Raw genomic sequence first — 15,176 nt, forward strand, 5'->3', positions numbered from 1 at the left:
TAACTGGCAAGGAGTTGTGCACAAAGAATTTGTACTGGAAGAAGACAGTCATTCTGAATTTTACAGAGGAGTGATGCACAGACTGTTGAAAAGAATTTGGTGTAGTAGGCTAGATGTGGTGAATCAGGAGAGTCGTTCTTTCTTCACAACATTGTGCCTTTCCACAACATGACCATCATCAAGCAGTTTCCCGCACTGAAGGATGTTTCGGTGCTACACCATCCCCCAGTTCTCTGGATATGGCGCCTGCTGATTATTTTCTGTTTCTCCAAAGTGAAATCCCACTTGATAAAATACCATTTTGATAGTGTTTCAGTGACCCAAACCAGTATGATTGGGTGAGGGGGATTTGAACAAGATCAGTTCCGTAGAGCCGTCCAGAAGGTGCATGACCATGCAAAGAGATTGAGTTGCAAGGGATATACTTTGAAGATTAAATGGTTGCTAATAATTTTTTTCCCTTGAGATTTAAATTTTTTATGAATATAGTTCTAAAACTGTTCTAAATGAAACACATTAGATTTTATTTACTTGTCTTTAATCTGTAAAAACAGCAATGAATCTTTCAAAAACAACTAGCTAGGATTGTAGATGTTTATTGAACTGGTGGGAGAAGAAAGACAAGTAATTTGAAACTTTAAACAAACATACATTACTACCTATCTAGTATTTCACTACCCTTCAAGCAATAAACTAAATGTTGCAAAAATTGTGGCTGGTCTCCTGACACATTCTCATGTTCAATTTCTGTATGAAAACCATGAAAAAATCAATTCTGAAACTATTACAGTGAAATTTTGATATATATTTAGGAAATCAGAAAAAACTTTTATTTTTAATCATTTATTAATGGAGAAGGTGGGAACATTATTTTCGAGCAAACCTGTCAGGTAACCTAGTATTGGCAGGTTAATTTTTCAGAGATTTTCAGATATTGACGTGCACTTGATAATGTGCATTTCAATATCTGAAAATCTTCCCCTTAACAAAACCATGCTGTGTCCGAGCTATAACTGAAGTCTTGTCTAGATGATCCTGCAGTGCTTCTTTAACCAGTGCCTTCATTACTTTACCTGGAACAGAAGTTAAACTCACAGGTCTATAATTACTTGTGTCAGCCTTTGATCCTCCTTTGTGAATTGGGGTCACATTTTCACATCTCCAGTCTCTGGGTACCTCCCCTGAGTCCAAGGAAGCTCTCATAATTAGGGCTAAGGGTTTACTTACTTCCTTTGCTATCTCCTTTAATATAACTGGATAGATCCCATCCACCCCAGGTGCCTTTCTTGTGTTTATCTTCAATAATTTCTCCTGCACTTTACTCTCAGTTATTACAAGATTCTCTAGCTTACTGCCAGCGTTGAATACACCTCTGGCATTCCCCTCGCTGAATAACTCCTCATGTGTGAATGTCGATGCAAAATATGCATTTAGTTTGTTAACTGCCTGAGCAGAATCATCAACAGTTGACCCATCGATATCAAGTGGACCAATCTGATTCATCCCCTTCCTTCTAGAGTTTACATAAGTAAAGAACTCTTTGCTGTTTTTCTTTGCATCCCTTGCCAAAGATTTCTCGTAATCTGCCTTTGCCTGCCTAACCTCCTTTGTAACTTGGTTACAGATCAATATCATAGGCTGTTGATAGATAGTATCTATCAACAGCCTATGATAGATACTATCATAGGCTGTTGTGTCACGTATTAATTTATATGTATCCCATGCATTTTTCTTCTCTGTCATATGTCTCATTAGTTCATCTGACATCCATTTAGGCCTAAACTTTGAACAATATTTCTTAGTTGGTATGTAAAGCCTAGTAGCTTCCAAGATAAGTTCTTTGAATGCTTCCCATTTTGAATTTGCTGTTGGTAACATCTTCAGTTGGTCCCACTGTAGAATTTAGATACTGTCTCAGACCATTGTAGTTGCCTTTACAAAAGCAATAACCCTTCCCTTTACCCCTGATGGTAGTTACCTCTTTGAGTAAATCCCACTTCAGGACACTGTGATCACTGCGACCTAGTGGTTCCTTTTTTCTGCAGATTCTTAATGTATGAAGAATCAATACTGATAATCAAATCAAGAGTATTACTCTCTCTAGTTGCTTCCCGAACATGCTGATGTAGAAAACAATCATCCAATAAATCCACAAAAGCCTTGCTAGTGTGTGGGTGACCAACCCACAAATTCCATTCAATATATGGGAAATTAAAATCCCCCATTATAAGACTCTCTGATGTACTGGCCTACTCTATTTTCCTGTACAGTTTCTTCTATTGTTATAAAAAAGGATCTGAAGAGAGGAGGAAAGTTTGGTGTTTTCAAAGCATTGTAGACACAGACTGCCTCAGCTTTTTGTATCAGTTGGTAGATGCTTAAGAGTCTCGTTTCCTTATATCTCAAAGTCACCGATGCACTCCAGGGAAGTCCCAAAATTGAACGAACACATCGATCGACAATTGAATTTATTCTTGCAAGGTTATCTTGACGGTCGTACCCCATGAGATGATTCCATATGTGACTAATGGATTACGGAAAGGAATACTAGTCTGAGAAGGGAAGGATACCTCGTTTCCTTCTCAGACTAGTATTCCTTTCCTTAATACAGCCTCACTTCACATATGGCAGAGGCTCGGGCGAGTATTCCTGCTAGTGATGAAGGCTTCTTTCGTAAGGTGATCATTTGTTTATCCCAACTCAGCTTGTCATCTAGCCAGATTCCTAGAAACTTGGTATCATTCACCCTTTTGAGTTGTTTTCCTTTGTATGTTATTTCGAAATCAATATTTAGTGGATTCTTTTTCATCCTAAACACCATATATTTGGATTTTTCTGGGTTTAGTATAAGCTGATTCTTTTGTAGCCAACTATTTGTGGACCTTTTGTAGCCCTTGCCCCTGGCAGACCAGGGTATGTCTGCCAGGGGCAAGGGTTGATGACGTTGTACAGCAGATATCATCTTTTAAGGGCACAAAAGGTGATATAGTTGCACACGTTGGCAATAATGACATTAAGAGTAGGAGACCAGCGGAATTACTTAACAAGTAAAGGTCACTGTTGAAAAAAAGCCATGAAGTAGGGTTAAATTTGAAAGTGTCTGCAATTCTGCCCAGACACGATAGGAGGGAGTATATGATGAGAGCCTTGTCGATCAATTCGGCCCTGGAAAGATTGTGCAAGGCTCAAGGGGTAGAATTTTTTTCAGCCTGGAATGTACTTGTTAACAGGAGAGATTGCTTCTGCAGGGATGGGATACACTTAAATAGAAAGGGTGCAAGAATATTTGCTGATGCTATCGAGGCAGTGTTAGGTGGGTCGGAAAACTGCTAGCTTGGGGGGAGACAAAGACTAATGGATTAACAGTAGACACTGGCAGAGGTGAAAGACATTCTTGCACTGCTTCTATTGGAATGAGCAAAAGCCTGAAAAACAAGATGCAGGATATTTCAGAGACTGCGGGAAGTCATTGTGATACAAGTAAACACATGGGTTGTGTTAGGGTAGCTAAGAATAGAAACAAGTGCAGGTATACTTGCGTGTACACCAATGCTAGGAGTTGAGTAAATAAATTTGATGAATTTGAGGTATTGCTCAAAACATCAAAGGCAGATATTGTTGGGATATCAGAGACGTGGTGTCACACAGATATAAGGAATGCAGAACTGGAATTTGGGGAGTACAATGTGTATAGAAAGGATAGACAGGACAGGACAGGAGGGGAGGAGGGGTTATGCTATTAGTTAAAAAACACATAAAATCCAAGGAAGTGAAGCCAGTCGACATTGATGGACAGGGCAGTGTCGAGTCAGTTTGGTGTGACATAAGCATAGGTAAATCAAAATTGAGAGTAGGAGTGTGCTATAGGCCTAATGACTCTGATGAGTATAATAAGATACTGTACAGGGAAATAGAATGGGCCAGTAAATCAGAGAGTCTTATAATGGGGGATTTTAATTTCCCAGATATTGACTGGAATTTGTGGGTTGGTCACTCACACACTAGCAGGGCTTTTGTGGATTTATTGGATGATTGTTTTCTACACTAGCATGTTCGGGAGGCAACTAGAGGGAGTAATACTCTTGATCTGATTATCAGTAGTGATTCTTCATGCATTAGGAATCTGCAGATAAAGGAACCACTGGGTGGCAGTGATCACAGTGTGCTGAAGTGGGATTTACTCAAGGAGGTAACTACCATCAAGGGAAGGGTTTTTGCTTTCGTAAAGGCGACTATGATGGTCTGAGACAGTATTTAAATTCTATACAGTGGGACCAACTGATGATGTTACCAACAGCAAATTCAAAATGGGAAGCATTCAAGGAACAAATCTTGGAAGATACCAGGCTTTACATACCAACCAAGAAATATTGTTCAAGGTTCAGGCCTAAATGGTTGTCAGATGAACTAATGAGACATATGGCAGAGAAGAAAAATGCATGAGATACATACAAATTAATGGGTGACATGGAAGCCTATGATAGATATAAGTTGGTCTGTAACCAAGTCACAAAGGAGATTAGGCAGGCAAAGGCAGATTATGAGAAATCCTTGGCAAAGGACGCAAAGAAAAACAGAAAAGAGTTCTTTACCTATTTAAACTCAAGAAGGAAAGGGATGAATCAGATTGGTCCACTGGATGTTGATGGTTCAACAGTTGAGGATCCTGCTCAGGTGGCTAACAATCTAAATGAGTATTTTGCCTCTACATTCACACATGAGGAGTTATTCAGGAAGGGGAATGTCGTAGGTGAAGTAAACATTGGCAGTGAGCTAGATTATTTTCTAATAACTGAGAGGAAAGTGGAGGAGAAATTGCTGAGGATAAACATAAAAAAAGGCACCAGGGGTGGATGGGATCTATCCAGTTATATTAAAGGAGCTAGCAAAGGAAGTAAGCAAACCCCTAGCCATAATTATGAGAGATTCTTTGGACTCAGGGGAGGTACCCATGGACTGGAGACGTGCAAATGTAACCCCAATTCACAAAGGAGGATCAAAGGCTGACACAAGTGATTATAGACCTGTTAGTTTAACTTCTGTTCCAGGAAAATTAATGGAGGCACTGGTTAAAGAAGCACTGCAGGATCATCTGGACAAGAATTCAGTTATAGCTCAGACACAGCATGGTTTTGTTAAGGGCAGGTCTTGTCTGACCAATTTGATTGGATACTATGATGTAGTCACAAAAGAACTGGATGCAGGGAATATCTTTGATATTATATATTTGGATCTTAGAAAGGCTTTTGATACTGTTGCACATGGAAGACTGCTGCAGAAATTGGAGAAGTGTGGCATTGGAGGCAAATTGCTGCTATGGATAAAGGGATGGTTGAGCGGCAGAGGACAGTGAGTGGTAATCAATGGACACTGCTCAACGTGGACTAATGTTATTAGTGGAGTTCCTCAGGGTTCCGTGTTGGGTCCATTGTTGTTTTCTGTATTTATAAATGATATTGATGATGGTGTATCAGGCTTAATGTCCAAGTTTGCAGACGATACCAAGGTTGGCAGGGTTGTTAAGGACACTACTGATACTATGCTGCTGCAACAGGATCTGGAAAGGTTGAGCAGATGGGCTGAGAGGTGGCAAATGAAGTTTAACATTGACAAATGTAAAGTACTACATATGGGAAACAGTAACCCCAGATCAACGTATCAACTCTGTGGTACTACGCTGACAGTGGTAGAGAATGAAAAGGACCTGGGGGTAATTGTGCAGGCAGATATGAAGTTCTCTGAGCAGTGCAGACGAGCTGCAAGAGTAGCTCATGGTGTCTTGTCAATGATATACAGGAATGTTTCTAGCAGGGATAAGGATGTGATTATTCCCTTGTATAAGGCATTGGTCAGGCCACACCTTGAGTACTGTATATAGGTCTGGAGGCCTCATTTCAAGAAGGATGTAGAGCTGCTCGAACGAGTACAGAGAAGGGCAACAAGATTAGTGAATGGAACAAAGGGTTGCTCTTACGAAGAAAGGCTTAAGTTTTGTAAATTACAGAGCCTGGAGACTAGGCATCGGCGAGGTGATCTGATTGAGGTGTATAAGGCTTTGAATGGCTTGAGCATGCTCAATGCCGATGGAATTCTTCCTCTTGCTCAGAATAATCACCTGAGAGGGCATAAATTCAAATTGAGGAAGGACGGATGTCGGATAGATGTGCGGAAATTTGCCTTTAGCCAGCGGGCAGTTGGTTTGTGGAATAGACTCCCATCGCTTGTTGTTGAAGTTGATAGCCTAAATAAATTTAAGGCTCAGCTGGACAGGTATTTCGAACGAACGGAGGGGTCAAATGGGAGTAGTGGTTATTTTTTTTTTTTTTTTTGGCTGATGCTGAATAAGCTTGCTTTCTTGCATCATATGCCTCTACTAATGCTAATGCTAACTATGCATTTCAGAGTGCAGGGCAGAGATCTTGCATTGAAGTTGGTTAGGGTCTTTATCAGTGATTAGAATGGAAATGTCATCAGAATACTACTAGGTGGGAAGATGGAAGATGAGAGAGAAATTCATTAATGTAAAGAACAAATAGGATAGGTCCGAGAAGTGAGCCTTGAGGTACTCCCCTGGAGAAATAAGAAATGTCTGAAAAAGACTGGTTTATTTTAACGACAAATGGCCTATCAGTAAGGTAGTCTTCAAGGAGAAGGTTAATTTTTCTGCTCAAGCCAAGATTGTTGAGCTTGTTGAGTAGGATATTATGATTTATGCAGTCAAAAGCTTTTGATAGGTCTAGAAACAGTGCTATTGCATAGTTACCCTTTTCAAGACAGTCTGTGATCCTAGAGTAGAAGTCAACAATTTCCAGCTCAGTGGATCTTTTTGAACGATAAGTGTACTGTTGTTAATGGATAAGCTGATTGACTTCCAGGAAGCCCATGAGTCTGCAGTGAAGAATTTTTTCGAATAATTTTGCAAAAACTGAGAGTAGAGCTATTGGACGAAAATTGTTGATAGGGTTATCAATCTTTCCCCTTAGGAACAGGAACAATGACTGCTTTTTTGAATTGAGACGGGAATTTACCAGATTGAAAAGAAAGATTGTAAATATACTTCAGTGGAATTGAGTTAAGTACCTTTTTCAGCAGAGCAGGAGATATTTCATCAAAGTCAGGGGCTCCCTTTTCTTTTAATTGATGTCCTGCATCTAAAATCTCTTGATCTGAGAGCGGAGTGAGAAAAAAAGAGCTCCTCATTGAGCGCTTGACAAATTCTCTCGTTGCATTATCTCTAGAGTCAAATTCGTCTTTAAAAAGGTTATTCACACTTGAGATAAAGTGATTACAGAAAGCTACGGCTTTTTCCTGGTCTCTCAGTTATTACAAAATCATTAAGTATCCTGCTACAATTTGATAACCTTCTGCCATTTTAAAACCATAATTCCTCATGTGTGAATGTAGATACAAAATACTCATTCAGTTTGTTTGCTATCTGAGCAGGATCATCAACAGTCGAACCATCGACTGTTACCAACAGTAGGTTGATAATGGCTGCAGTTTACCTTTCTTTCATAAGGTAATTGTAGAATATCTCAAAGGAATTCCCTGCCTACCCCCATGCATAGCATTTATGAAATAATATTTACTGATTCCATGTATGTTTGCATCAGTTGAAGTCTTTATATCTCCAATTTGCCTATTGAAAAGGTGGCTCAAAGGGTAAAATGAGCAACTATAGACCAGTTTTAAACTGTGTTTGAAACTATATCATCAACTATATCAGGAAAGATTATTGAGTTCTTAGTTAAGAATACAATTCAAGATAATCTGGAGAAGTATATAAGGGCTGTCACAGCACAGCTTTCTTAAGTGCAAATCATGTCTGACTAATTTAACTAGCTACTTTGAGGTTGTATGTAAAGAACTGGATGGAAGAAATAATGTTGGCATCATTTACTTAGATTTCAGTAAAACTTTTGACCTGTCTCTCATGAATGATTGTTGTATAAATTTAAGCAGAGTGGCATTAAGATCTAGTTACTACTATGGATAAAGGGGTGTTTAATTGGGAGGAGACAGAATGTAGTTATAAATGGCCACTGCTCTTCATGGACTAATGTTTATAAATAGGATCCCAGTGTTCAGTTCTTCTCCCCCCCCCATACTGTTTCTAATATTCATTAATAATAGTGATTTTAAGGTATTTTAAGTATAATGTCTAAGTTTGCTGAATCATCAGCATTTACCAATGACACAAAGATGGCTGGTTGGGTACTGGCATTAAACTAACATTAATAACATTAACTCTTGGCCATTTACAATGCAAGTCATATCTGTTGGCTAATCAGTGATACATGCAGGGTATCAAATAATTATGATCCAGTTTCAACTTTACTTTAATTGTAGAATGAATAAATATGGAGTACTTAAATTTCATCATTGAATAGATAATGTCATTAAGTTTTATATTTGGTTTGATAAGTTTCCCTATGACATGACCATTGTAGAATATCTCAAAGGAATTCATGCCCCCTATCCCCATGCATAGCATTTTTGAAATAATATTTACAAACAGTTGCAACAGAATCTGGGCTCCTCTGCTTCAAGGCTGGTAAGTGTGTTACCGCAGTGCAGAATGCTTTATTACAGTATTTGAGTGTGGTGCCAGCAAATTATCCCATTCCTTAATGAAAATTTTCAGGCAACCTTAAAAATTTTCTTTTAGGAATTCACAAATAGAATTATTTCTTAGTGGACATTGTTAATTCTTTGTGGACATTGTTAATTCAAAGAATTATTTCTTTGTGGACATTGTTAATTCAAAGAATTATTTCTTTGTGGATGATTGCTAATTTTCCAACCACATAAAGTTCTAACAGATTCTGATATGCTGTGTATCCTTATGGAGAAATAGTAATAGTAACCATGGCATGTGATGCAAGAAAACAAGTGCATGTGCTTATATAGCATAGCATCAGCCAAGAAAAAAAAAAATTCACACAACCATTCCCTCTGAATGTTTGTCCAGTTCCTCTTTAAATTTGTTTAACATATATTTAACATAACATATCTTTAAATTTGTTTAACTTCCTCAGTGACAGATGGAAGTTTGTTCCAGCAATTAACCACCCACTGGCTAAAGGCAAATTTCCACACATCTATTCTATAGCTGTCTTTCCTCAATTTGAATTTATGCCCCCTTAGGTTCGTAATCTGAACAAGTGGAAAAATCCCATCTGAATTCAGCATGCTCAACCCATTCAAGGCCTTATACACTTCAATCAGATCACCTAGCAGGTGCCTAGTCTCCAGCCGCTGCAGTTTGCAGAACTTAAGCCTCTCTTGGTAAGAGGATCCCTTCATTCCCCTCACCAATCTTGTTGCCCTTCTCTGTACACGCTCAAGCAAATCTACATTCTTCCTAAAATGAGGCCTCCAGACCTGTACGCAGTACTCAAGATGTGGTCTGACCATTGCCTTATACAGGACAATCACCTCCTTTTCCCTGCTAGCAAAATTCCTATATATCATTGACAAAACCCCATGACCTGCTCTGGCAGCCTGTCTGCATTGCTCAGAAAACTTCATATCTGGCTGCACAATTAATCCCAGGTCTTTTTCATTTTCTACCACATTAAGTGTAGTACCACACAGTTGGTACTTTTCTCTCGGGTTACTTCTACCCATATGTAGTACTCTGCATTTGTCAAGGTTAAACTTCAGTTGCCACTTCTTAGCCTATCTGCCCAAATTATCTAGATCCTGTTGCAGTAGCACACTGCCATTACTGTCATTAACAACCCTGCCAACCTTTGTATCATCTGCAAACTTCGACAGTAAACCTGATATACCTTCATCAATATCATTGATAAATATACAAAACAACAGTGGACCCAACACTCAACCCTGTGGGACTCCACTGATAACATTAGTCCACGAAGAGCAGCACCCATTGATTACCACCCTCTGTCTTCTCATACTGAACCATCCTTTTATCCATTTTAGCAACTTACCCTTAATACCATTCTGCTCAAATTTTTACAGTAGTCTTCCATATGCAACAGTATCAAAAGCTTTCCTGAAATCCAAATATATGATATCAAAATTATTTTTTGCATCCAGTTCCTTTGTAACCACATCATAATATCCTGTAAAATTTGTCAGTCGTTTTAACAAACCTATGCTGTGTCTGAATTATTGCTGCAGTCTTGTCTAGATGATCCTGCAATGCATCTTTAACCAGTGGTTCCATCATTTTACCTAGAACAGAAGTTAAACTAACTGGTCTGTAATTACTCGTGTCACCCTTCGATCCCCTTTTGTGAATTGGGAATACATTTGCACACCTCCAATTTGTGTGGACCTCCCCTGAGTCTAAGGATGCTCTCGTAATTACGGGTAAGGGTTTGCATAGTTCCTTTGCCACCTCCTTTAATATAACTAGATAGATCCCGTTCATCCCAGGTGCCTTTCTTATGTTTAACTTTAACAATTTCTCCTCCACTTTGCTCTCAGTTATTACAAAATCATTAAGCACCCTGCTACAATTTGATAACCTTCTGGCATTTTCAATCCTTAATAACTCCTCATGAGTGAATGGAGATGCAAAATACTCATTCAGTTTGTTTGCTGTCTGAGTAGCATCATCAACAGTCGAACCATCGATATCAAGTGGACCAATCTGATTCATCCCCTTCCTTTTAGAGTTTATATAAGTAAAGAAATCCTTGCTGTTTTTCTTAGCATCCTTTGCGAAAGATTTCTTGTAATGTGCCTTCGCCTGCTTAACCTCCTTTTTGACTTGTTTACAGACTAGCGTATATCTGCCATGGGCCTGATAATTTATATGCATCCCATGCATTTTTCTTCTCTGTCATGAATCTCATTAGATCATTTTACAACTATTTAGGCCTTGAACAGTATTTTTTAATAGGTATGAAACATTTAGTAGCATCCACAGTTAATTCCTTGAATGCTTCCCACTTAGAATTTGCTGTTGGTAACATCATTTGTTGGTCCCACAGTACAGAATTTTAAAACACTCTGAGACCACTGTAGTTACCTTTACGGAAGCAAAAATCCTTTCCTTTACCCCTGATGGTAATTATATCTTTAAGTAATCGAACATCAGTACACTGTGATCACTGCCACGTTGTAGTTCCTTTATCTACAAATTCTTAATAGATGAATGATCACTGCTGATAACCAGATCAAAAGTATTACCCTCTCTAGTTGCCTCTCGAACGTGCTAAAATAAATCCAATAACCTTTGTCTCAGAGAAATCTATACCATACATTCAGGTTTCAGCTGCACCTAACGTGCTACTTTGTTACTATTTGGGGTTTTTTTTTGAAAACTCTAAATATAGTGTTATGTTTATTAACATTACCATAGATGTAGAATGTTGACTTGTCTCTGTACATACATGTGACAGATCATTTGTAACATTCAGCATGAAAAGTTTCTCAATGTGCATGATAATTTGCTGCCTCTAAACTTTGACAGCATTGCAGTTTTTCTAATTGGTTGCACGCAGTTTTAAAACATTTGCACTAAAGCTCATTTTCCATTGATTTTGGAATCAGCAGTTCATGTCAGGTTTTCATCTTGCTGACTTTAATGGACTTTGGGAAAATGTTTATATTGGTGTTACAGTTTCTAGGAAGCATATAGATGTCTAGAATGTGTCTTTTGTATACAGATCCAGTTTCCAGAAATAGTTGTAGCCATTGTCTTTATGCCTTTTTATTTGGTGATAACTCTTCCTATTTGCACTCGTAATGTTATTGAAACTGTGGTGGGTGATTTTGTTTCAAACAACAAGATGACATACCTGGCCTTCTCATTACATTAGGCTTTCTTTCTTTCTTTTTTTTTTTTTTTTTTTTTTTGGTAATTCTTGAGGTTAATTCAATATTTAGTATATATGTTTATGAAGCTTAATAACATTCTACATATGTCTGTATTCACTTATTTATGAATTATTAAGATATTTGAAAATAATTATTTTGGATTCTCTTTTGAACTTCATTAGTAATTTTCAAATATAAATTGTGCATCTGTATCCCAAAATATTATTTTTCCGTATTACATGTGGAAATGCAAACACTGATTTATTATATTAGATAAGTGGAATGTTTTCTTCTTGAATTTTTTTCCCTAAATGCATAATATACTGATTAAAATAAAATACACACTTCTGAATTTATAATAAGGATGTTTAAATAATTATTAATATTAATGCTTTATCATTAAATCATAAAATTTTATTAATTTTTGCATTAGTTTCTGTGCCTGTGTCAGTTACATTTCATGTCCCAAAATTAGATCCTTCTGTAAAATATAGCAATCATTAATAAATTTATAGGTAAAGAAGAACATCAGAGTTCCAACAGATTTTGAATGGTTAAAGCAAGCAAGGTTTTACTTCACAGTGGAGGATGATTATTGTCTTGTTAAAATAACAGATGTAAACTTTATCTATCAAAATGAATTTCTGGGATGCACTGATCGCTTAGTAATTACACCTCTCACTGATAGGTTTGCCGATATTATTATTATTGTTTTGTTTCACTCCTCAGTATTAAAAAATCTGTTAAGCAAAGATAGTTTGAATTCTTTTAATATATCTTTTGCTAAATCACATTGAGATTCAACTGTTATTTTTATATTAGGCATGTATATCGTGTGTAACTTATTTGCAGTTAATTAGATTTATTTGTAAAGAATTAATAATGTGTGAAAAAACAATATATTTAATAATTATAGTAAATTTTAGCTTCAGAAAGGAATAATAGCACTATGTTTAGCTCTTTGTAAGCAAACAAGGTGCTAAATGTATTTAATATATTTTAATAAGAATGATCTAAACAGAGGTGGTTAAACTGTGCAGAAGTTTGCCTTTAGCCAGTTGTTTAGTTGATTGTTCAAACAAACCTCCATCTGGTGTTGTAAAAGTGGATAGTTTGAATAAATTAATCCAAAATAAATTTGAATCCAAACTTTTAAGGAGTAGGTTTTCCTTATTTTTTGGCTGATAATGTATACGCTTGCTTTCTTGTATCATTTGTCATTACTATTTAGTATTAATAGTGGTGGCAGTGGATGCAAGAAAGCAAGCGTATACTAATTAGTATTAGTAGTGGGAAATGATGCAAGAAAACAAACTTAAATCCCACATCAGCCCCCCCCCAAACACCCTTCCCATTTCCCCTCCAATAGTTTGCCTAGTTCTCCTTGAATTTATTCAAGGAAGAACTAGTCAACAGATGGGATGGGAGTTTTTTCCTGCTATCAACCGCTACCCGCTGTCTAAAGACAAACTTCCACACATCTCTGCAACCATCCTTCCTCAGTGAATTTAAGGATCCCATCAGCATTGAGCTTGCTTATTCCCAAATCTTTAAATACCTTAATCAGATCACCTTGTGGGTGCCTAGTCTCTAGATGCTGCAATTTGTATAACTGAATCCTTTGCTCTTATGGCCACCTGTTTATTTGTTCCCCTCACCAATGTTGTTACCCTTCTCTGTATCCATTTGAGCAGCTCTCTGTATTCTTCATAAAATGAGACCTCTCTAGACCTGCATATAGTACTCAAGATGTCTGACCATTGCCTTATACAATAGGACAATCATCTCCTTATCCCTGCTGGCAAAATTCCTGTATATCGTTGATGAAACCCTCATGTGCTGGCCTCCTGGCAATCTATCTGCACTTCTCAGAGAAATTTCTGACTGCAAATTTTGCCCCAGGTCTTTTTCATTTTCCACTATCATGAGTATAGTACCACATAGTTGGTACGTTATGCCAGGGTTACAGCTACACATATGCAGTACAGTCAGTCCTCATATAACACTTATTTACACTGCATAAATTTGATCATACACAATTTATAAATAGGGGAACGATGTTGTGTATAACACGAACCGAATTTACTTATGCACGATTCGCCTTTGTGTTTACAAGAAATGGCAGTCAAAGGTGGGAATCGTCCCAACTGAACACAACACAATAGGAATGAAGAGAAGATTCTGATTTGTTTTTTATGTGATTGAAGATTTCATGAAGAGGAAACACATTTCACCAGAATAATGTAAAAACTCACAGAATTCCAGCTATCGGCGTTATCGAAATGCAGTTAGATCGAGTTGTTTACTACCCGTTTATAACACATTCCACTAGGAGGAATGCCCAACAAACCAGAAACTGCAAATTATTTTTATTTTATGGTAGTGACCTTCAGATATGTACTTTAGCAAAATGTGAGCTGATAGTGTGTTTCTGCCTTTCAGTTGCTACACGAAATCTGCTTTGTTTATGCGTATCAAGCATGCCTGCTCTTTTTTTTTTTTTTTTTTTTTTTTAAATATTGTAATTGCTTTATTCCCTAAAAATGAGTAAAATACTTGAAAAAAATGTGGAAAGGAAGCGTCCTGGTGAAAATACTGTACGTTTAGAGAGAAAAAACAAAAGTAATATCGATAGAAGAAAAATACAAAATTGTGAAATGCTTTGAGTGAAATGAAAGAACATGTGATAAACGAGGCAACAATTAAAAAGAATGCAGAGAAAACAAAAGCAACTTTCATAGCATGAACAACTCCAAGTGTAACAAAATTCATTAGATCAAGACAAAGAATTAGAAGATATGCAACATCTGTTATCTGTTTGGATAGAAGATCAAAGAAGAGATCGGGAACAAGCTTGCTTATGATAGAAGCACAAGCATTAGCAATATTTTATTATGTAATAATCGTAATAAAATACATAAGTATTTTATTAAAATGATTTTTATTATACAATCGAACTTAGTTATAATGAGCATCAAGAGACCAACAAAATTACCTCGCTATAACTGCTACTCACTATATCAGTGATGAGTGAAATCTATCTCCAGTTTTTTTTTTTAATTCTCAATAACTTGATAAAAAGATAGATAAAAAAACAAAAGAAATATTAGAGAGAAAAAAATAATATTAGTATATACTTACATATTATTTATATTAATTTGCTTGTATTTGTTTTTTAAATTGATTCAGCCAACCATTGTAACAACGAACATACAAAATCATTACGTCCAAATGGTTTAGCAAATTTTTCTGCTTGGGTCTTCAAGGTCGGACCGTCTATTGACAATCCAGCACTTCTTTCTGTAGTGAACCATTGAGCAATGCTTAATCAGTGTTTGTAACCTCGTACTTTCTAAAAAAAAATTTTTTTTTTCCTTTTA

At 36.9% G+C, this 15,176-nt stretch overlaps 1 protein-coding gene across 1 annotated transcript in view; it reads left to right on the top strand.

Annotated features, from left to right (window-relative positions):
- The window catches only part of LOC150085960 (dynein axonemal heavy chain 8-like), a 1,559,705-nt gene that overhangs the window by 624,996 nt on the left and 919,533 nt on the right, over nt 1–15,176 (top strand). Inside the window, exon 39 of the mRNA XM_090374756.1 lies at nt 12,312–12,484. Coding sequence (XP_090230882.1) covers nt 12,312–12,484 — 173 coding nt within the window. The remainder of the gene's footprint in view (nt 1–12,311; nt 12,485–15,176) is intronic.

This window comes from Mastigoproctus giganteus, chromosome 5, assembly GCF_048544385.1.
Source record: "Mastigoproctus giganteus isolate SK-2022 chromosome 5, ASM4854438v1, whole genome shotgun sequence".
In the NCBI taxonomy this organism is placed as follows: Eukaryota; Metazoa; Arthropoda; class Arachnida; order Uropygi; family Thelyphonidae; genus Mastigoproctus; species Mastigoproctus giganteus.